This window comes from Ylistrum balloti, unplaced genomic scaffold (genome assembly GCF_031769215.1).
Source record: "Ylistrum balloti isolate Yb309-2 unplaced genomic scaffold, AGI_CSIRO_Ybal_v1 Utg370032, whole genome shotgun sequence".
NCBI classification, from domain to species: domain Eukaryota; kingdom Metazoa; phylum Mollusca; class Bivalvia; order Pectinida; family Pectinidae; genus Ylistrum; species Ylistrum balloti.
Window position 1 is genome coordinate 28,841 of NW_026782094.1, and position 25,225 is coordinate 54,065.

Consider the following 25,225-nt stretch of genomic DNA (forward strand, 5'->3'; position numbering starts at 1 on the left):
GTTAATTAATTTGATAAATTTACCCAGAATTCCCTATGCATTGTCAATTTTGTAATATTTGTGATATTTTTTTTTCTTGATTAAAAAATGACTAACGGTGTTGTAATTTGTTTTATTTACTTATGTAATTTGTTTTGTTTGCTAGACACTGAACCTTACCTGAATCATGTAATTTGTTTTGTTTGCTAGACACTGAACCTTACCTGAATCATACGCTAGGATTTTTAATCAACTGAGAACACTCTCCTTTATTTAAATTTACGCTATATTAGTATTCATAAAACCACATAAACAGTTTTCTATGTTTTAAATATTTGCTTTATGTAAGTACTGTTTGTAAATTGGACCGTTAGGGTACCTTATATCGAAGTCCGTGGTAACACTGGTCGACATTTTGTTAGCGTACAAGTGTTTGGTATTCTCTAACTTGATTCAACACAGTAACATTACATTGTATGTAACCAAATGTTATAATATCGTTCAATTATTGCGTTTACATGTTCTCAGTGTTATATTAATCAGGAATATATATATTTTCAAACATTTTGAAACATTTGTTATGTACCGAAAAAAAAATGCCAGCTACGCCATGATGTACAGGGCTAATATTGTTTATTGTTCTAAATATTTATTTTTCGTTGGCATAAATAAGTTTCCTTTTCAAAAATAAAATTGTGTAGAGGGTTCTGTAGCTCTTCTTCCATGGTAATTGTCCATACACAAGGAAAAGAATCGTACCTTTTTGTCGAGTTCGCGATTATCGACAGCCGTTGACGATCACTCTAAGCTCATATCGACCGAAAGCCTTGTTTGTTTTACCATCTGAGTGGAGCAAAGGGCACTAACTCTAGGAGGTCAGTGATCATATACAGGTCATAAGTGTAACTTGTTTCAATCGATCACCGGGTCAATGAATATTACATGTTATATAATAAATAAATGATTGTGCAGAATGTGTGTTTGTGTTATAGTACAAATATCACCGATATTTTTTACGAGAGGCTGAGAAGAGGTTTCATAAACCCTGGACTCCTTCGAATCTCTGTATTCACTAATGGATATAAATATTCATGAGATTCCTTTCGATCAAAAGCTATGATTAAGATTTTTAAAACCAGTGTAATGTTACTCAAGTTAATTAATCAGTTGTTTAAACAAAACTGTCATGAATGGACACAACAAGGCGTATCTGGGTACAACCCTGTGTTGGGTTGAGATACAAGTTTCATTACATTCATTACAAGCGCTTCACCTACCAAACGTTTTGGCGATGTGTATTACATACTTCCGTCTGGCTGCGCATGCGCAATTAGAAAGGAGGCTCCGAACGTGGCGACGTCAGTATAGACAAGATAATTATAATTAAATATTTAGACGAAGTCATTCCATTTATAGACACATTTATCTTTCTAAAGAGGCGACTTTATTCAGACATATAAGAACATGGGTTCGTCTGGAGAATTCGGAAACCCCCTGAGGAAGTTTAAATTAGTTTTTCTTGGAGAGCAAAGTGGTAAGTTTACATGGAAATGTCAGAATTAGGCTAAGCAGAACATGAAAACATATTCAAGTTACTGTTTGTACATATATATCGTAAATTTATTGTTTATTTTTATGTAGAGTGGCTGTGTTTACATATGTCTCGATTTGAAAGGCTATTTTGTTTATATGAGGATGTTGGTAAAAAATTATGTTTTGCCGGTGTTATGATTGACAGCTCTGCCTGTGAGTCACGGGTTACGTTTAGAAATTTACATCACAGCCTACATCGAAGTCATGATTTTAAATAGAGTAAACGTATGACAGTTTCACTAAATTTCCTGGTTGTCGACAATCAGTTGTCCGAAATTTGCTCACTGGAACACCCGAGGCCCCATTGGAGTGAAGAATGTCAAAATCATTGAACAGACCAGCAAGACTAGCTACATTTGGGGAGGTGAATGGTATGGCTATTTGATCTGTATATGTCCTCACTTATATGTGTTGATATGGTTTCAGGTTAGGAACTTTAATGAGAAATTAATCCATAGTCCAGTTCTGGATATGTACATATATCCAGTGTCAATCATGTCGCAAGGAAATATCTTGTAACAATGACCATCTTACTTTAGCTGAAGATACTTATCAATGCCATGAGTGCTAGTACAGCTACAAGAAAGGCAATTGTGAGGATAGGCTTATTAAATGATAGGCTTGAGGAATTAAGGGAGTTCATCGATTTAAAGCCAAGAGAAGCATGCTCCATTAGGCATTTACTGAGTGACAAGTACCACGTTTAACCAAATGTATATTCTAAGTACAAGCCATACTCGCCTGGTCCATTTATACAACTCCACCTGTTGTTTTTCTATTCAATTCAGTATTTAGATTTCAACCCAAGGGTCCTCTTACCACAACCTTTAGGGTTTTGTTCGTCATCAATTTGAATCTTATTCCTGTCATGTGTCCCATCAGGAATCAAACCTGACATCCAGTGTCCATGCCACTACCAATTGAGCCAAAGAATTAAGAAAAATCATCAATTAAAATTTATGTTCATCCCTCTGTGTATATATCTGCTGATGTGGGTAGTATTGTGTTTCTGTTTTTATATTATTATCTCTCAATACCTTTGCATGCTGGCTGAGTGAGAAAGAGTTTATCACACCATGTACAATCTACACTTACCTGTTACTTCCTTGAGGTAGAGGGCTAGTGATGATGTTCAGATGTCTTAACCACTTGGCCACTCATGTATATACCTCATATTTACATATCACAATATTTAACACCATTGTATTCTGATTTTCTGATTTTGTTGTGTTTCAGTTGGGAAGACGTCATTGATCACACGTTTCATGTATGACAGCTTTGATAACACATACCAGGTAAACTTTAGTGTAATATTGATCATTGAAAGTTAAAATATGTATAGATATGTGAATTTTGAGTCGATAACTTCAGACCAAAGATAAGATGCCACGGAATATTATTAACTTGTATATTTTGAATTTAGAAATTAAAGGAAAAATAGTGTTTATGTACAAAAATTATGTAGATTTATACAGTACTGTACAGAGTGTACCATGATTTGAAGAGAAACAGGTCGCAAATAAAAAGGATTGCTTTTAACTATGCACATATAATGATAGTAACATTTATTGATTTTTCTGATTCTATGTTCAATATACATGCAGGAGAGAAGGTTTGAGTGCATGATTACCAATTGACCATAAACACCAAATTGTACAGAACAGAATTTTATTTAACACTCAGATCAATATACATTATACATGAACAACACACATATATAATAAACAATAAGTAGCTCAGGCGTTATTAGTTTACTTGGAGAATGAGAAATTGATATTTCTATACTACATGCATGTAATAATGAGGAAACTTCAATTGTACAAAAGAATCCATAATATTTTATGGTATGAAGGAACTGATAGGAATAATTTCAATATTTTGTTACTTCAAAAATCACATTCAAAAACATTTATTGTGTGTCACATAATGTTATTCCCTGGAAACGTCTTCCATCACAACCAGTGTACAAGTGTGACTGGGCAGTCTCATTACATTTAGTGTGACTGGTCAGTCTCATTACGTTAACTATGACTAGTCAGTCTCATTATGTTAATTGTGACTGGTCAGTCTCAATACGTTAAGTGTGACTGTTCAGTAATTAATTCTACAGGTCACTAAGATGGTTCTTAACTTGTGCATGAGTCAAGTGGGAGTGTATGCTTTTAGTATTTATCATACATAGTGTATACTCAGGCCTCGAATTTAAGGCTTTTTACTGGCTATTTGCAAGTAGAAATCCGAGAATTGCAAGTAGAAAAAATAATGACTTGCTTTTTTTCAGCAAGTGGATTCATCAGATACAAACTGTGATTGTCTGTCTATTCCTAACATTTCACAGAATTAAATTGTTTTGAGTTTTGATTTTCAAAGTGTTTATATTGGGACAAAGCAGTTCTTCTATAATATTGATATATATTGGATGAAGCCAGGTAATACATTATAAATCACAAAACACATTATTTGAACATGGAGATTTGCGATAATAGCAAGTAAAAAGTCAATTTAGCAAGTACAAATTTAAGGCACTTGCTGTTTTCAGCAAGTGACAAAAAATGTTAAATTTGAGGCCTGATACTATAGTTTTCAACATTCATAGACTGTATACTTTAGTATTCATCATACATAGAGTATACAAACTTTAGTATTCAGTGTTTATCATATGTAGAATTCATATTATAGTTTTCATCACTTGAGAATGACTTGTCAGTAATCATGAAAGTAATTACTGAACATAACTGGTGAGTGGGTGTCAGTATCACAGGAGTGTTACTTGTCAGTGATAATGCCACTTTTATATAGAAAGTGATTTGTGCTGATCACATGTATTTAGAATAACATAAATGGTAGTCTAACACTGTTTTTTTTCTATTTTCAGGCAACCATTGGAATAGATTTTCTGTCAAAAACCATGTACCTAGAAGACAGAACAGTAAGTATACCAATTTACAATAAGGCATGAAAACATTTATCTCTTGTCATCATAACATATTGGAAACATGTACCAGACAGTTGTTCCAAGTTTTTCTCTAAAGTTCAAATTTGTAAAGAGGTATATGCTAGATAGTTTCCCGAAACATATATATAAGTAGTGGTGAGTTTTTATGTACTGTAGACTTCATGTGTATACTGTTTTCAATTTTCAGATGAAAATATATTTAAGTACTGATTAGTCCGTAGCAGTATATCTATGCCTTTACTGTTTAGATATTTCAAGTTTGTTGTTATTATTATAATCACAATCTTAACAACTGATGTCAAGTTTGTAAGAGGAAAAAATAATACATACCACGACTAATAATTTATGTAATTATATTTCACTTTTGATTTCAAATTTTAACAACAGAAAAAATAACTTGATATAGTCATATGATTAATTTTCATTGTACATGGCAAAAAAAAAAAAAAAATGAATCAAGTTCAGTTTGCAGAAGGATTATTTTATACTGTGCTGATATAATGATACATGTGTTTGAATTATGACATGACATTAAAGTGAGACAATGTTGAAAACGATAAGCTGTTTTTCTGCCATACATTAAAGCTAGATTTTCCATTCTGTATTCATAGATCCGTCTTCAATTATGGGATACAGCTGGACAAGAAAGGTTCCGAAGTTTAATACCAAGTTACATTAGGGATTCCTCTGTAGCAGTTGTAGTCTATGATATAACTAGTAAGTAACATCAACATGGCATATTTTTACAACTGGAATTTTAATATGAGTAGATATTAACATTTAAATCATGTAATAATCCCCACTCTAGGCCTCATATTTCTTAACTTTTATGTAATGTACTTTTCTAAACAAAAGTCTTGAATTTAGATAACAAACTAAAGATATAATTTTCAGATATTTTTATGTATTCATCCAGTGTGCAATAAGCCTAGAGTGAGGGTGGGGAGGGACATGAGTTCTTGAGTGAAGGGAAAAATACCACTGGATTAAAGTATTTGAAAAAGATTACATCAGTTATTCTGGTGCTGTTTGTTAATAAGCACAAAATTTTACATCAATTACATTATCACTATTAATCAGTAAAATTGCTTTTGTGTGTACTTTAATCTGTGTGGGAGGTTTGCTTTAATTACTCTTGAGGCTGGGACAATTTTTCTGACTTTCTGTATTGCCTTGCAGATGCTAATTCCTTTCAACAAACATCTAAGTGGATAGATGATGTGAGGACAGAGCGAGGCAGTGATGTTATAATTATGTTAGTAGGAAACAAAACAGATCTATCGGACAAGAGGTATGTATAACAACGACATACAAGTTATCTTTACGGAAGAGCTTGAACATACAGTAAAACTGTGTGCTAAGACAAACGTGGTTTGACCATGTCAATAGTTTGAGGAATACAGTACTAGTGTATCAGAGTACTCGGAGGTTGGTCATAGTCAGGTAGAGTTCTACTGATCGTGCCCAACCATCCATATCGGTGAATGATTTATTAAGTTCACAATTTTTTACTAATCCAATTTATGATTAATCTGAAGTTTTGATTAACTTAAAACTACAGTTTGTATGAAATTTCACGGAGATGAATGTTGCAAAAGGTTAATTCATGACACTAGTCTGTACTTTAACAGCAATATATAACATAAACATGCAGAATGCATGTTGCAAAGAATGCTTGTTTTCAACACTTAGTACATGTAAGCGAGAAGAACTGTAGAAACTTTTAACATTTATCTGTATTCTGTCACTTAGTATGTGCCATTCTGTGAATTGGTTTACACAGGGACAAACTACCATTTAAACAAAAGTCGATTTTTCTCTATGGAATTACGGAACTGGGAAACAATTTTCTTAGAAATGTCTTGATAAACCAATACAATTACATAGCAGATGGTGGTACAGGTATGTTATCACTGTAAATCCTGTAATTATCTGGAGTCCTGCCAAACATCTGTATAAACACACAGGAGTGATTGGAAGTATTATTCTGGTGTTAGACACAGTTGTGCGTGATACAGGAAAATTTGGCAAGCATGACAGCTGTTCGAAGGAAAAAAAGAGGGATGGATAAAGATCAGTTCAGAAAAGAACTGGGTATTTGAGGAATTACAGTTCAGGGAATCCAAGGTTAAATAACCCGAAATATATAAGGGCATTGACAGGATCAGGCAGTTAGTGCAACAAATTGGTGGTATAGAAGGAACACAAGTTCAATTGCAAATGTATGTGAGGTTTTAGTGCACCTAAATATCATAATGTCATCATTGGTGAATTTTTAATTTACTAATTTAAACATCGTATACACTGCTGGTCTTTAGTTGAGATGAACCTTGATATTTGTTACTGTAACCTCAGGATTAAGTTATTTACTGACACAAAGTGGAAGTTAATATCATGTCATAAGGGTAAACAATTCTTTATTCATTTATTTTTTATTTGAGATGAAGTGAATAAATATGTTCTTCATATGACCCATTATTAAGTATTGATTTTCTTTTCCTTTCATGACATTATCTAAGTATAATTGAAATCTTTTATTCTTTGCATTACTAAACTGATCATCAATAATGATGTATTCTTCAGACAAGTGACAACAGAGGACGGAGAGAGGAAGGCAAAGGAACTAAATGTGATGTTTATAGAAACCAGTGCCAAGGCTGGCTACAATGTGAAACAGGTAACGTCAGAAGGAAGTAAGAACACAGCATGTTGTTGTCAGGATACAGATGATGACCTCTTTTAGTTCTAATGACATTTGATTCCGAGTTAAATTAAAAGATAATTGAAAAACTAATGTGATAACCAGTTTCCTGTTTACTGTTGTTACTGACCAATACCTGAATGTGACATTAATCTTCAGTGGATATCTCTATGTATTCTCTAGAAATTAATGAAGTAGATAAATATAATAAATCAAAGAATTGGATGCCGATATCTAGTTTCCATGCACACATTTTAGTCAAATAGTTAGGAGATAGGATTTGTATGTATATAAGGTGGAGTATATAGAACCCCTAACAGCTAGTGTACTGTCACATACATTCATTCTTGTGCTTCTTTGTTTTAAAAGTCTATACATTATGTAAATTGATACAAAATAAACAAACTGCTTTGGATAGTGATTGTACCTAGTATATGGAAAGTGAAAGAACGCAAATATTTCGGACTGTGTTGCATTGAATGCGATTTCAGTGAACGTTTAGTATTGAACTATATTTCTGTTTAGAATCATCATTGTTTGAATGAATTTGATATTTTATATATATATAAACTAGAACTTTGAAATGAAGGGAATTAGTTGTGCGAATGTACATTTTCACAAACAAATGTCAATACTTTTTCATTCTTGCAGGTCCCTCTAAAATTATGATTGAAGAATTTTATAGTATGCTTGAAAATTCTGAATGACAGATATTTAAAATAAAATTATAATAATATCATGTACAGTGAAATTAGGCTTTGTTAAATAAACGCTTATTAAGTAAATGATCATGTCTAAAATAGTTCTAATGAAGATATTCTTACATAGCTGTTCATCAGGAGCGTCTATTTTTCTTCTTATTGTAGTTTCATCATAATGTGAAACAAAATTAACCTTATTATAAAACCTGACGTTTTCTTATATAAGATAAATTCAGAACCTCAAGCCACTTTAAATATATGTGTGAACATTTGTCGTTTAAGTTATTCCGCCGAGTTGCTGCAGCGCTACCTGGAATGGAAACCACAGAACCCAAGAAGGGAGAGAGTATCCTTTATGTGTTATATATATATGTACATATGTTATGGTGCAGGGTAAGGACTTATCATGAAACAGGTAAAACAGACTTTAACTTGCTGGATAGCAGTATGGTGAAATGGTGATATTTTATCATACTACAGGTAAAACATCTTGATTATATCTAATTAGATAATTCTTACTGGATAATTCTATGGTCTAATGGTGATGTTTTATCAAAAAAGGAGTAAAACACATCTTGTCCCTATCAATCTGGATAATTTTATGGTTTGTGGTGATTTTGTCATTTTATTGGAAAACACATCATAACTTTACCATCTGGCAAAAACCCTTGAGGGTTTCATGGAATTTGCCAAAAGGTCACTTACAATTGTATAGGCTATAATTTCATTTAGAAAACATTTGCGTGAGTATCTATGTAGTGAACATAAAGGTGATTGTTTGTTATGTAAAGAAGCTCTGTGATACTGACAGTATTCTAACCAGCTTGATGCAATAACTTTGGATGGACAAGGGAGATAACTCAAAGGTAGGTGGTAGACAGCTTGTAGTAAGCTTGTGTGGTCCCTGTATACTGTTAATATTTCTAGACATACCCTGCTTACATTTGGTATCACAACATCATGATGGAGGCAAAGAATCGCAAGATGTACCAAGTAGGGATTTAATTAAATAAATGTATTAACAAACTTGCCTTTTACCGCTAGTATTTTAATAAAAAAAATGACAGTAACATCTGCCTTACCCCATGGGTTTTCCAATATAATTAAGACTTTAACTGTGTAGGATCCCTTATGCGATTCCATTTGTAGTCCCCAAAAATGATCATCTGATGTAACTTATTTAAAAATTCCTGTAAACTAGATAAATATCTAAAGACAATTTTTTTGTAACTTTGTTCAATATATATATTATTCCACGAAATTTTTGATAAACATATGATATTTTCAATGATTAAATAGTAAAATTGCACAGATACATTTATCTATGGTATTTGTGATGAATTTTAAACCTGTTATTTATGGATACTTCGATTCTTGCACTGTGGCATCACAACTATTCTATCCCTAACAATAGATGCTTTTTTCATTCTATCCTGCCTTGTTAAATTTACTAATCATATGCATGCATTATCTTGCTTATGTTATATCTACTCTTGCTTATGATGCTTTTAAAATGTGTCTGTACTGCTTTCATGCTATGAAATATTAATTTGCATTTTTGCTTGTTATTGGTCCAAATACCAGTTATCTCCCTTTGCATAATTTGAGCATGGCCTTTCTGCTTTCCGGAGAAGTTCTAACAGTAGTATCTGTACAGATATAGATGTATTGAATGTGACCATTATCTCTATATAGACTAAGCATATACTGAAGGCTTTATGCTGTATGAACATTTATATATTGATAGGAAAAGTAGTTTTAAATGTCTTTTATTACACACTAAATATGTTGAGGGAAATATTCTGGAGATAGTTGTCATGATTACTTATAATTATCAAGAGGTTAAGGAGAATAACACAGAACATGAAGTGGAATTTGGTTCAGAATTATTTTCAGTTAGTGTTTATAGGTATACAGGTTGTCAACATGCAAAATTTATGTTTGATTCAGATCTGTACACATTTTCAGTTCCATTTGAAGTGATATTTGGGTTGTACTTCTAAAACATTTCTCTACCATCTCTGTATAGTTTCTGTAGCACTTAAGTCTACATTATCTTGCTGAAAAAGCATTTGTGAAAGGACCATTTGAAAATAACAATTTTAAAGAAAACAAATATTTGTTAAAAATTCCTTCTAAACACAAATTGTGTTATAGTGTTATAATTGTATCAAGAGTTTAATGGCAAGTGCAGTGTATTAAATCATCTGTCATAGATAAAAGCCATCAAACTATGAATCAACTGTGTATGGTACAAATATACATTCCTATGTGTGAATTTAGTTATCAAATTAATATTGACCAAATGATGGATAGCCTCCATATGTAACAAATAAAATCTCTACCAATTTGTATATTATATTGTAAATTATAAATAAATGTATTACAGATGTTATTCACATAAAGGTAACACTGCTGAAAAAACACAAAAGTCATCTTATCTTTCGCCATTGAAACAAATTCTGATTTTAAAAAATTTCTGTTAATTTGCATTTTTAAAGCATCGTCTGGAGCATGGCTCTCACACTATAGAACCACTTGTAAAGTATTTCAGTGGTGTTACAATAGCACTTCCTTAGTATTTGTATTTTGATGGAACATCAGATGTGTACAGATCTGTATAAATGTGTATTTATCGTATTAATGTTCAAAGTGTGTCCACAGTCTAAGTAAATAAATAATGTATGTACTATAAAAAAAAGTCTTAAGCTAACTATCTACTTTAGATTTAGATATATACAAATATTTTTGTTTTTGTTTTTTTTCTTTATTTGTGTGAAAAATCACCAGTTGGTAAAATGCTTTTCTTTTTGTAAAATCATTTAAACTTGTGAGATATTGTTGTGTTACTGATAGATAACTAGGAACACTATTCTAAAATTCAGCGTCTTTTGTTAAGTCACGGAAGTTAAGGTTTAGATATATATGAAGTCTTTTGAAATTATTTTTAGTCACTCCTCACATTAATGGAAACAGTTTGTGTGTAACTAGCTATTTGAGGAAAATTTGAGAGAAATGGATTTCTGTTAGTTATTAATTGATATGCTGAAAGCTTGATCAGAATCTGTATGCAACTATGAGATGTTGCCATCGCAAACTTGATTGAACAGAGCCATTTACAATAAGTCATGTAAGTTTTTTAACACAAAGGAAGTTTTCATGGCCTTACAGATTTCTTTTGCAATCTTCAGACTTACATATGTCTTGATATGTGGTTGGTGGTGGGATAAAATCTGTATTGCAGTCATCTTTATTTAACAGTTTGCTACCTAGGCTAAGATCACAAGTATTCAAAATGACAAAGTTTCTAAACTAACATCTTATACAGAGGAGATCACACTTAAATGTTTTAAGTACTTTCTTATTGCTTTCCATATTTTTATTTCATATGGATGTTGTTAGTTTCATTTAGTTTGTTTTTGGTTTCCTTAACTTTGGTTTCTTCAGTGACGGAGGTAAAATTAAAGGACACACCGACAGAGCCTGAGGCGAAGGAAGGAGGATGTACTTGTTAGTCTGTCTGTCCATTTATATTTTGTCTGTTTTTTGTCTGTCTTGTGTCTGTCTCTGTGTGCACACTTTCTGATCTGTCAAGTACTGTCTTGTGTGTTTTGTTTCATTTCTATGTTGAATAAGTGACTACAATATTGAAACGTGATTTTGTACATAGACATAACTGGCCTCATGTATATCTGTAGCAAAAGACATGGATGTTCATGGAGATTCCTTGCCTGCAGGCATATATGAACTCCTTATGTAGCAGAATATTAGAAAATGTTTTACTGTGTATGCATTGTATATGTACAGACTATTTTGTACTTACATAGTATATACTGATGTAAACTTCATATATCTGTATACAAAAGATAGATTTATGTATAAATTTTATATGAGGTCAGTACAAATTGTATGTACATATAAAATGTATATTTATGTTTTAAGTTGATAGATGCAAAATATAATTTGTGTATGTGAACAAAACAAATTATATTTATTTATATGCATTGTATAGAATACAAAAATATATTTAATGTATACATTGTTTAGTTGAAAAAATTTAAATCATACATTGTATATAGGTGGTTGGTACAATGTATGCTTTGATGCATACATTGTATTATCAGTTGTTACAATGTATGTTTTAATGTATACATTGTATGGGCAGTTGGTATGATGTATGTTTTAATGTATACATTGTATGGGCAGTTGGTATGATGTAGGTTTTAATGTATACATTGTATTGGCAGTTGTTACAATGCATGTTTTAATGTATACATTGTATTGGCAGTTGGTATGATGTATGTTTTAATGTATACATTGTATTGGCAGTTGTTACAATGCATGTTTTAATGTATACCAGAAGATGTACAGAATACAAGTCTAAATACTACCATGAAATAAGATGAAAATCAAATATCGGTTAAAAAATAATGGTATAAAAATGGCCATTGTGATCTTTCTGATAACTGATATTTCTTGCAACACATTTTTTATTAATTCAATGAATTGGTTTTATAAAATTTAAAGTATTTCTAGGAAATGTAATACCATTTTACCACAAAAACACATTCTTCACAAATTATTCAATAATGTTTGGTTAACACTTTTGTTTTTTTCTAACATGAAAAGGGTTACTAAGGCAGGTTTTTCGTTTCATTGAGGCAGTTCTAATTAACATTGATAGATTTGTCTACTGGTCAGATTTATTTGTGTAAGTAAAATACCTATATTTCTTTAATTTCATGATGTACATGTTTACTTTGCTATTTACTGTGTTTCATGTTATACATGTCACACATTTAGGAACAGATTTGAAATTACTGTTTATTGGCAAATGTAAATTCAAGATGCTATGAAAATTGTTTTCATATGGTATAGGCAATGTAAAAATTATATATATATATATATATATATATATATATACATTATTTCAATGTATTTCATGCAAAACAGGATGCATTCATTTCATTACTATGATCAACATTGTATAAAATACATTCTGTTCTCATATACGATGTTTAACCTTTTTCTGATTTTTCATGGTGCCATTTGTATCAGTCAAAAAATTTATTATAATGTAAACAATACTTACATACATGAACGTAAACAATGTTTTCATACACTGATGTAGATAGGACAACCATTTTGTGTAAGTTTCAAAAATACACTAGCAAAGATCAGTATACATTTCATATTTACTTTTAGAATCGCTATAGCTGTCAGTTCTTTGGCAGTATTCTTTGTTTTTTATGAAATTGCCAAACCAATCTGTCGTAGGGTGAATGTGTGAAAGTATATTCCAGTAAACTGAATATTGGAGTTGTTATAGGTTTGAGCCTTAAATGAATTTGATCCTGGATTTCATACAAACATTTCATTGCTATCGATATTGCACTCTAGGATTGTGATTTAATAGTCCATCTTTTAACTCTGTATCAGAGAATGATCTGTTTATGTTGCTCACCATTCAGCATCGGTGTATGTAAACACTTGAGGTATTTTGTTATAACAAGGAATTTCCATTAGACTTTGGGAATTTAGATGTACCACAGTCATGAATGAGATTAAATAAATTCTAATACCTGTGTTAAGTAATTATGATGTAAAATATTTTTTTCAAAAAGTGAAGTATTTACGACAAAACAATTTTAAGAGATATGATAAATCTGTTTCACTAGCATGACCTAGATAGATTTGTACTATTTAGAAAAAATACAAGATGAAAAACAGCATGATATTTGTAGACAATGCTACATATCAGAATATGTCCTAGTAGACTTTCTTAATTGAGAAAAAGAAATACCAGGTTCAATGAAGAGAATTTTTATCTCTGTGTACATATTAACTCACCATGACTTTCCTTTGTTAACTCAAGTTTGTGTGTGAGCAAATTATTCTCCTTATTGATAGTAAAAGTCTGAATTGTTTGAAATAGGAAGGATAGTTTTGAATACCCAGGACTTAGACCTAGTGCTACACAAGTTGAATTTTCTACAAATATAATAACAAACAGTGCATTTGGACCAGAATATGTCTCAGGATGAAGCAAAGCAAAATTCAAAATGAAAATTTTTAGGAAAATGTGTTTGTTTCATAATCTTGCAATTTTTTATACTGATTCAAGATTTTTTATACACTGTATTTACATATGCAAAAATAAGGTATTACATCAACTAGATCTTAAAAACTTAAATAATAATGATTATCCTATGATGGTTAAAAAGATAAATGTTGTTTCTGATTAAAGTCATTGTTTGTTCAGACTTCACTTAGATGTAGTACCATTCAGCTTGTAACATGGAACGGTGCTACTGGTTTGAGAAGAAAGCGTTTTTAAGTGGCCTCCATCTGATCAAAACAGTATTCTTTGTGTCATTGAAGCTTAAATCACAGCTGACTTCACTTGCTTGCCTGAATTTCTTGTTTGGAAACTTTGTCTTTCATTGTCATGTAGCAAATGACTTAGCAAATGATAAACTAAGAAAATATATGAATCATAATGCTTTTAGATTTTTAAAGGAATGTGTATTGTACTTAAAATGTAATATTGTATGTTGTAACTAGTCTTACTTTTACGATTTGATTAGATAAGACTTTTGTACAGTGTATTAGCATACCATGTGTTGCCTTACCCAAACAGACTATGGTGAAATGCTAGTCTTTCAGTAATAAGCTTGCTTCTGAACAATTTTACAAAATGTGTCCTATTTTGAATTGTGACACATTTTGGATGTGTTCCGGCTGATGACATGCTTGTGGACATGGAACCTGTTAGCAAGACTATACCTGGAATCTATGATAAAAACTCAGTGAGAAATGTAGTACAATATATATGTGTGATGTACTAAATAGTGGAATGTACTGTGTTGTAAATGCACTTTTTGTTTGAATCTTGGCATGATATGTTGTTTGTCTTGCGATTTATTGATATTTTGATATAAATTTCGTTGCATATTTCTGAATGTTTTTAGTTTATTAGTGACATTATAACCCGGTTCCTTTACACCATCTACACCTTGAAATGCATGTTAATACAAGGTCTTAGAATTATATCAAATCAAAATCATTTCAAATGTGAAAAAAAGGAAAAAAATAATTTGTTTCTTGGAAGACAAAAATGAAATTTTAATTTCAGTTCATAGATTCTTTGGTATTTCAGTTCAAATGTTAAAAAACGAAAATAAATGTGATAGATATACAGTCATAATCTTTGTGAAGAGTTAAGCATTTACTTATTAAATCCACACTCGGTAAAAAAAGCCTAATCTGTGACTTGTGTATGTCATATCAAGTAAGGTAAAAGACTTTCACTTTTGTAAATAACTGAACTAAACTGTGAAAGTTATAAATACTTAAATTTTTAAGAAATTGATACATACATTTCAGAGACAAATCAATATATTCAAGCCCCATATGCCTCTTGTTAAAATATTATATTAATTTTTTTTACAACTAAGCATTTTAAGACCTTGACCCTTATTCATTCTCTACACAGTAAGAAATGTCCTCTTTAATGATGTAAAAATTCTATATTTAATTTTTTTACAACTAAGCATTTCGATGTCTTGATCCTGATTAATTCTCTACACAATTAGAAATATCTTCATTAAATGATGTTAAACACATCCAATTAGTCCAGCCTTTAATTAGATGCAGTAAAACAGACATCTTTCCTTTTTATATTTCAATAATCAACTAAGAACACCAAAATTTGGAAAAGATAGTATACTTGTATATAAGTACAGTATGGATATGAAATTCAGTGATGTAAAAAGTGAAATTATTAGTTATGTCTGTCCTAACCACCACCTGGAGTTTGATGTGAATCTCAGCTTGTTTGACAGACTCCCATGGATAATTTTACTGATAGAATCATGATCATTTAAATATATTAATGATATAACAGTAAATGTTTTCTTCTCTCATCACTATCTAAAAATGTCCCTGTCCACTTTTTAAGTATTAGATGTTGTAATCATTACACTATAATTGTGGTGCTATTTGGAAGGATGCGATCACCTGGATTTTTTTGGGGGATGAGATGGCAAGTCTTCATACTGCCTTTGATGATTTTCAAAAATATTTGATTAATTCAAGGAGATAATTCATGCTTTTCATTATACCAATAAAAAATTAAAATAAAAGAAAACTATCGGTTTTTGTAAAAGAAAATACCTGTTCATTGATAAAATATGTTACCCAAGGAAAGATAAAGTGACCCTGATAGCCTGGTAAATATGCTTCCTATCATTGCCAAATATGTGCGAGTAACTGTCACAAATATGTTTAAATGTAAGTAGGTAAATGAAGGAACTTCAGCCCCTAAGATGACTATCATTCAACACTTAGATCCCAACAATCACATTTACAGTTTACTTTTGTTAGAAGTAAATTTAAAATGTTGTCATCTAAAAAAGATAAGAAGGTTACAGTGTTGGCTGATATTTAGATTCATTGTGGAAACATTCTCATTTTGTAAATATATGTTATTTTCCTATTTATACAGATATAACATGGTATGTTAAAAATTGGTTTTTATTTCTTGTCCTTTTTTCACAAAAGTGTAAATAGTTGTCTGTACAGTTAAGAACATAGATATTTTTTGTAAGGCTTTCTATGATAAAATGATATGAAAGCATGAACAAATCTTTTTAAGATACATTGTATAGGTGGGGATAACAGTGAAAAATGTTTGTGGCAGGTTTTATTTGTAAAAAAAAACATGAATAAAACCATTTTGTTTAATACTTTTATTGTTGTGTGAAGAATTTTTACAGAAATTTTAAATCAATGGTGTTTGGACATTCACAGCCCCCATCAGCTGTTCAAGATTGCACGAGAAAGGGAGGTAACTTTTGGAAAGCACATTGTTGTTCAGACTTCAATCTACTGATAAGTATTGTATTGATGATATTAAATACTCACTGTTCTGAAATTAGTACCACAGGTTATTTCTTTTGGTTTTCCTTCAGATCAGTTTATAACTATCTATAGTGTTGTTTATCCTTAGACATCGAGGAAAGTCAACAAAACCAGTGTCTAAAGGAGGGATTTAAATTAGGTTGCCAAAATGTGTAAAATTAAAATTTGTTCTGGTGATTATTTTCTGACAAATGAGATTTTAGACACAAATCTAAGATAATAGATTGCTGTTGCACTTTTCTGATCACTGTGGGAGTCAGAGAAGTCCGTCTGTTAAGAAATGAATCTGGAACAGTAAGTCTGCATTTATACAAATATAAGAGTGAGTAGAAGGAAGGGTGTGATTTGAATTTGCAGTTTTTCTGTCCATATATCTGTTGGTTGATGATCAAGGGGTTCAAGAAACTAAATATTTGTTGTCAGTTCCTAAAAAAGTCAAGTAAAAAAGAATGAATCTTTAGTCAGGATTTAGTATGTCACATCTTGATTTATAGTTGATTTGTTAAAATTGCAGTGATACGTCACTTAGCAACAGAAAACAATGATATTATAGGAACCAAGCTATAAGGTAAACTATGCTGTCATATAAAAATAACTAAAAGTTTCTCAGAATGTCTTATCAAGAGCTCTATGCGGACAATATATCAAAGATTCTTGATTTGCTTAGATTTCAAGATAAAATATTTCCTTCTTCCGATCAAACCTAAGGTGTGGTACCAGTGAAAAAGTCCATTCAAGGACATGGAAACTTGGCGCAGGTGTTATTGACAACGGATACCTGTTTATGTATATTTGTTGGATGGCAGGAGAAATGTGCTCAGATTGTCATTTGGCTTTGTTACTCTGTGCATCACTGAGGATATGTTGAATTGATTTGTTTCCTTAGATAAATATCTTTGAGTTGTCATATTTCTTGTTTTGGGAGGGGGATTTGTTTATTAATTACAAATTCTATGCAGTTTATATATCTTTGAAGAATGATTGAAGGTGGAAGTAACTGTGCGGCCACAATCCACTGTCCTGTCAATCAATTTTAGTTTTCTGATATACATTACCTACACCATGTGTGGAAGGAAGTTCATTTGCCAATGCATGTGTGGGTAAATGTGTAGAGTTTTGACTCGCAACACTTTGGATAGAGATCTAGTTAAAGCTTAATTCAGAAGAAAAGATATGGTTAAAGGAGGGAAATCAAAGTCTTAGTTTCATCTGAAATAAAATTTAATGGATCCAACAAAACTTGTGCAAATGTGATAAAATGTGCCATGAAACATGTTCTGGTATACTGACAACATTTACTATAGTCTGATGGCAAATCCAACATCTATCAAAACGTGAAGGGTGATAATACATCTGTCTGGTAAGTTATAATGTGGGTCATGTTAATGTTGAAAAAATGATGATAAAAAAACCAACCAACAATATCACTTCCAGAGCATCCTTATGGCCCTGCAATTTTTTTGTCAAGGGCATATAGTGTTTGTTACCTTGTGCCATTTCATCATTCAGTCATGTCGCCATATTTTCGTTCCGCTCATTTAGTCTTTCAGGCTTACATATGTATAGATCTAAAATGTGGTATATAGCTGTATAATGATAAGGTGCAGGTCAAAGTTGATATGGTTTTAAAATTTTTATTAAAGGAGTTGGACAATTATTGAAGAGTCTTGCTTAGAATCAGTTGAAGTTAAAAGAAAGAACTTCAAATTTAGATACTTGACCATAGATTTTGCATGCAGAAGTACAATTTCATTTCAGAAGTCATGAGTAAATCTCCGGAAAAAGCTGACAACACTAAAAAGTTTCCAACTCTTCCCTTTTGTTTGCAACGTTGTCAAATGTGTAGCTCTGACGCATTTTGTTTCTTAGTCTGGCGATGCAGGAGTTTTGTTCAGACGAATTGCACTTAGAAACGCCGTGCTATTTGTTGCATAGGGTGAATGTATTCCTATAATTGCATCTACGAATGTTTCTTTTATAAACCATTGCTCATCATGGCACATGTTATGTTGACTTTGGTTTTCTAAAATTCCAACCAGAAGAAATGTGGACAAAATGATGATGATGATGAAACTGGAAACGCCGTGCTATTTGTTGCATAGGGTGAATGTATTCCTATAATTGCATCTACGAATGTTTCTTTTATAAACCATTGCTCATCATGGCACATGTTATGTTGACTTTGGTTTTCTAAAATTCCAACCAGAAGAAATGTGGACAAAATGATGATGATGAAACTGGTAGCATACACCAATAGGTTGTGCTAGTACGCCGAACGATCGCTGAATCAGTTTCAGCCAAACAAGCTCCATGTCTAAGGTAATACAAAGTCTAGTTTTCGTTTGTCTAGAACAGAATCAGGTATGACAAGAAACCTGCTTACAATGTATATTGTCACTAAAATTGTAACCAGACAGAAGGTGTTACTTTAAACAAGTGCACAAAACAGACCTTCTGTTCTACAATCATATAGCAATGGTGTCGGTTTCTTCCGAAAATGAATGAAAGAATGAATAAATCAGTCAATCCACATTTAAATATCTTGTCAAATTAGTCCACGAATACACTTTCTTGATATTTGGCTTGAAACTTGCCAAATTTTAAAAATAAGGGAGTGCGTGTACTGGTATTTGGAAAGTTGTGTAATTGCCTTTAGGATCCTATTTAAAGTAAGTCAACGCTATGTAATGATCAATATCGAAGACAGAATGAAAATCTTCTACGAGTGTTTGTCCTTCAAATTGAATGTATATTTCAACAAACATTTATCAATATTCACTTTGATCTGCACAACATATTTTTCATGGTATGTTATTTAAAGAAATAACCGACAGAAAACACAGACACGCATCACTGAGTGGTGTAATTTGAATTTATTTTTTATAATTATGTCAACCTGCTGGAAACCGTTATCATCAGTAGCAAACGTTTTAATTTTATAAATTACATGAAGATGAATCATTTCTCCTTTTTATGATTTCTTTCAAAAAAAAAAAAAAATTTAGAGCAATCTGACATACAAGTAAGTTGTATTGATACGTTGCTTTCTGTTGTCATTGCTATTTTAGCCTTAACAGCTGTTTCAGATATCGAACTCAGACCTAAAGTTGAAGCATTGGACTCGGCGGAGCAAGAAGGAGGCGGGTGCTCATGTTGATAGCAAAAATGCATTGTAGATATGTTCAAGTTTGAGAAAGTGTTAAAGTTCACTATTAACGAGGCTGAAGTAGGCGTGGCCTCATGACGTCACATTTTGTATGCCATTTTGAACTAGCCAATCCTTGGCGCGGGCTGATGGAGCCTCACAAACGTTCCACGCGATGCTGTGTTGTGTTTGTTTATCTGCGGTCGGTTATGTGATTATTATGCATGTATGTATTGATATTCGGTGAGTTCGTCCTCCTCATATTTTCTTGAATCATTTCAAAGTATCTTTTTTAATCAAGAAAACAAAATAGCAACTTTGTTCTTCAGGATTTCATATACTTCTACATGGTAGCTTTATTTACAGTACTAGTTCTTGAAATGTTTAGAAAAAAAATCGTTAATAAACGCTACACAATATATAACGCATTGAACAGGTTTGCCTTGGAATTAAACTTGTTTATTGTATATGCATTTATATATTTTCCAACCAATGTTTTCCTTAAAAAATGCTTTAATTCACCAGATGAATTACTTTGAAATGCTTTTAGAATATGACTTGAACGAACGAGTGTGGCAGTTTTGTTGAGGTTTACTATGTATCATATGGATATGCAAGTATGTGTTCAGTTTGATCCTCCCTAGAGAGTCTACAGTATCAAAGTGATGTTGCCGCGTTGTGTATTAGCTATCACTGCTTTAAAATGACTATTTCGTTGTATATGCGATTGTGATATATAATATTATGATAGTTTAACTGGTATTTCACTTATATCTGAGGGCGTCCCAAATCAATTTAAATTGCAATTTGGGCTTTAATTAAAAACATGTTTTGGTAGTATTTTTATCTGCAAATTTGAAATACAGATGTAATTTTTTTTGTAATTTTATTTATTAAATAGAAATGACTTGTCATCATATAAACCTGGATAATCTTTTGAAAAGATCATAAAACTATACTTAGGAGCATGAAAATGTCTTTCGGTAATATTTTTCCTGTTTGACCCAATTTATCTTTGGATAAAATGTCTTCATACGAGGTGATCCTGAACCTTTATTTGATGAATTGATCTAACATCCAAAATCCAGGAAGTCTGCCAGCTATGTGATACTGTGTTCTCTAGTCATCACCCTCGATAACCTGTGCTGTGTTACTAGTCTATAGGTGTACATGTATATACCTCCAGGCTTTGATAGAAGGTCGTTTGTATATACATTATATCTATATATAATACATATTGTTATAAATGCTTATTCTAGGTTTTTCTGTATGATCTATATGTATTATTGCATAAAGTTCCACTCCAAGTGTAAGGGAGGGAATAAAGTGCACTATTTTGTTTTCATTTTTCAATAGCTGAAATAGACTCTCATGTTTGTAATTTTTTGCTTATGAATTCTTATAGCGCCTTTTTACCATTTTGTACAATCCCGTGTCAATCAAAGTTATTATGTTTGTCTAAAGCCAAACATTTTTATTAGTTTTTTATTTATATGTTCTCAAAATATGACTTTATATTTTGTAATGTCGTTTTAGTAATATGAGAATGTAATATCGCTTATTCAAGGTAGGGAAAAAGAGCACTCATTGGAAATGGAAATTGGGACAAAGGAAGGGCATTTATTTTCATAATTAGGATTTTTTTTATTTCAGTAAAATTTTAAAATCGTATGTTTGACAAAGCTGTAAGAACCATTGTATTACATGTTTCATAGTAAAACGTTTCCATAACTTTATATTATTTTTCAATTGTTGGCATGTAATGCTTGTATATATGTATAATATACATTTATTATTTGTGAGAAAGAAGCTTTTGCTATTAACGGGTACTTAAACACAGTCTCAGAACAAGGTGGACCTGATAGTATCACTATGTACGCTGTTTTGTCATAATGGTATAATACTCTGATGTTTACACTCCCTAGTCTCAACATTTCAGTACTTACGATACGTGTACTCTCTAACCCTTTCATTGCAATGCAAAATGCACACTATTTGTTACACTAACTGTACTAACAACGTAATACAATTTCATATAGCATCCCTAGTGCTAACAATGTAATACAAAAACATCGTTATACATTTTTCAAAACAACAAAAATGTAATACAATGTTATAAATAATATCTAGCGCTAAAAATAATACCTGTTACTAACAGTGTAATACAATATCATAAAAAATCTCTAGAACCTACAATGTAATACATTGTTACAAATAAAACCTAACACAAACAATGTAATACATTGTTATGAATATTCCCTCTAACAATATAATACCATGCTACAAATACTCTATATCCTTTACAGATTAATACAATGATATATATATTACATTATCCTACCATGCAATATATCAATATATCAATTCCCTCTGCAATATTTTAGACTCGCTAATTCTATCCGTTTATATTTCTAATACTATAATGCATATATGTACACTCTCTGAAAATATATAATTACAGTGTAAAGTTATGTATATAAACCATATTTCACTGTCTAAGTATACTTATTGAATGTTCTTAATGTTGTTGAAGACTTTTGTATCAAAAAGAATTACGTAACTTGTCAATAAAAAATGTTTGACCACAAACAGCTGACGTTACATTGGGAAAACAAAATTTTGATTCATGTCACTTTCAATTAGAAACAAATCTGCTGAGAAAACATCTATTTTCAGCCTCTTTTTCCATAAGTTGGGTAATTAGTTGAAAACGAGACGTCAACTTGCGACATTTGAAAACAGCGAAATCTCCTCTTTCAGTTTTTCAAACTACGGAAGTTTTAGAAATAATATTTACATATTTCAATATTATTATAAGATATCGAGTGGCGTGAAATTCTTTCGATTATTCAGATATTTTACATCCCATCTCCATGTTCTAATGTTAGCTGATATACGACTACGCCATGTGAGGTTACCTTTTGAAGCCAATGTTTAAGAAGTCAGTGGTTAGGACAGCTTATAAAATAACACTTATTTCGTTGTCTCGTTTGTGTTTTGACTTTCAGGAAAATGTCTGTTGGATGTTTTCTTTAGTAACATTTTTTCTACACCAGTAAATATAATGGCTCTTCATCTATAAGATATGTAATCATTGTGTTAACCGTTGTTCTTGGAGTTAAGTTTCAATATAGAATACCAATTATATAACCACTGATTTACAATAGATACAGTGTACCCATCTACTTCATGAATTCACGTAAACCCCAGTAATAAAGACATTGAATGTACCTGTTGGTGTATTGAAGCAAAACTGAAGTAAGAGCTGAGATAGTTATTGAAAATATAAAGATATGGACCAGATCTCTGCTGTGAACAATGGTTGCCATCTGTCATTTCAAAACGGAGAAACAAATGATACTCTTTATAATTATTTACAAGGTCGTAGTAGAGGATAATAGATAATTTCATTAGCTGTTATTGTAATAGATAGATGGCATATCACGATAGGAGCGTTATAAATGAGTTACTGAGGATACGGATTATTCACTAAACTGATACGTGTAATTGCATTGGTTTCGTTAGAATATGGTCATTTCGGTCACTTTACGAACGGTATGAAAGTTGTCGCAGAGTTAGTTAGCTATCGGCAATCAGTAATTTCTTCCACGTCGGCTCAAAGTACGACATACTTTTTTGTATACGTATAAGATGCTTTAACAATAGATTAATTAAGTGATGTTTCATGTCACCGTATGATACCTTATAGTGATATAATACATTAACAATCTGCTTGTTTTATGCAACTTTTTTTCTATAATTCTTTTAGATATCTCGTTTCATAACAATAATATAACAGCGGTGTTGATATTCCGATTCATCAGAACGTTTAAATCATCAAGAATCAGTACAGCATGTGTTAATCAGGGGATGTCCGCAGAAAAGGTAATCTTCATTCTACTAACATTTTTTTTCTAAACTTTGATGGGTATAGGTAAAAACAATATCATTTGTTCTTGGTCTTGATTCAACTATCATCAAATACATACGAGTAAATCAAGAAACGTTTCATAAAATTGATATATCATTCTGTTGTTTATTTCCGATTCTCCTTACAGTGTCGCCTTTGTGCTTTTTGCAGTGCTTTTTACCCCGTCAGAAGTCTTAAATGCTCAGTGCAATTATAAATTATTAGATAAATATTTTTCTTCCTTTTGTTGAATTCACTTTTGTGAATTTCGTGTGAATATGTACTTACCAACTAGTCCATGTATAAGATAATAGTGTTTATTATGTTATGAATGCCATACAGCAATATTTATGCATTAGTCCACATAAATGTTTGTTCTATAAGAAGCTGGCCAGGGAAAACGTGTCAATTATATTTTGATTTTACAATATTGTGACGTCTTCTCATCACCGTTTTAATTCAAATGATGAAATGTTGACGATTCGTTGTCATTACCTACAGTCGTTCGTTACTTACTGATGGAAGAAAACGTACAGCATTGTTAAAAGTTAAATAACATTCATACCAGTTACTATATACATTAAGTCCTAGTTTATACTACTGCTATTTTTGCTTTTTCAGTTTTAAGTCATAGATAAGTCATTTTTTCCGTAAATGTTCAGGATATATTTTATAGCTTTTGTAATTCAAACCCATGTATACCTTTAACGCATTTTCAGTTGTAAACTAGATAGTTCTGTACAGCGTTATGTGATAACGAGAACCTCATTATTACGGACAGTACATTCAAGTGGTTGTACACAAGCTTCCTAACTCATCCGAGACACAAGTGTTTGTCCATATGTAAGATCAACTATTGATTGATGAATTTTAATACAAGAAAGTCGGTCTCCAGTGATGTTTTCCTTCCCTGTTAATTCCGGACCAATCAATCGTCCAATGTATTCTGTCCGTACTAACGAGGTTCTTTGTGACGCCCATTCTGCGGCTTTAATATCCTCCAAATACTCTTTTTCGTTCACATGAACAGCTTTAAGTCAGAGCTCCTTTTGGTCCACGTTTGTAAGTAATTATATCTCAATAAAGACATTAGAAACACAGATACTAGTGATTTGTATATTCATTAACATCCTCATGTGTTAGATTTGTGGTAACGTTCAATACAGAAAGTCCTTATTATAAAACAGTATAGGACAAGGCATGACGGTACTCATATTTATCGACAAATTACAATTGTTTGTACGTGGTAAAATACAGTACCTTGGCATGTTTTTGAATCTGCGCACTTTATTCTGTTTGCGATGAATTGAGAATCATT

The 25,225-nt window shown here is 31.6% G+C and overlaps 1 protein-coding gene across 2 annotated transcripts; it reads left to right on the forward strand.

Moving 5' to 3' along the window:
• Window positions 1-1,327: 1,327 nt before the first annotated feature.
• LOC132548873 (ras-related protein Rab6) lies at window positions 1,328-25,007 on the forward strand. 2 transcript variants are annotated; one of them, XM_060212770.1, is made up of 8 exons: window positions 1,328-1,513; window positions 2,809-2,867; window positions 4,448-4,501; window positions 5,140-5,245; window positions 5,708-5,819; window positions 7,112-7,205; window positions 8,213-8,276; window positions 19,939-25,007. In XM_060212770.1, the coding sequence occupies exons 1-8, from the start codon at window positions 1,444-1,446 to the stop codon at window positions 20,007-20,009; spliced, it is 630 nt and encodes a 209-aa protein (XP_060068753.1). In that variant the 5' UTR covers window positions 1,328-1,443; the 3' UTR covers window positions 20,010-25,007. The 2 variants fall into 2 exon arrangements, with proteins under 2 accessions (XP_060068753.1, XP_060068754.1); XM_060212771.1 differs by lacking the exon at window positions 19,939-25,007 and adding an exon at window positions 11,378-11,725.
• The last annotated feature ends 218 nt before the right edge of the window (window positions 25,008-25,225 follow it).

Bases quoted from the DNA above. Each gene is read 5' to 3' on its own strand.
- LOC132548873 (XM_060212770.1), top strand. From the start codon at position 1,444: ATGGGTTCGTCTGGAGAATTCGGAAACCCCCTGAGGAAGTTTAAATTA. The intron at 1,514-2,808 runs GTAAGTTTACAT...GTTGTGTTTCAG, and splicing joins TTTTCTTGGAGAGCAAAGTG to TTGGGAAGACGTCATTGATC. The intron at 4,502-5,139 runs GTAAGTATACCA...CTGTATTCATAG, and splicing joins TGTACCTAGAAGACAGAACA to ATCCGTCTTCAATTATGGGA.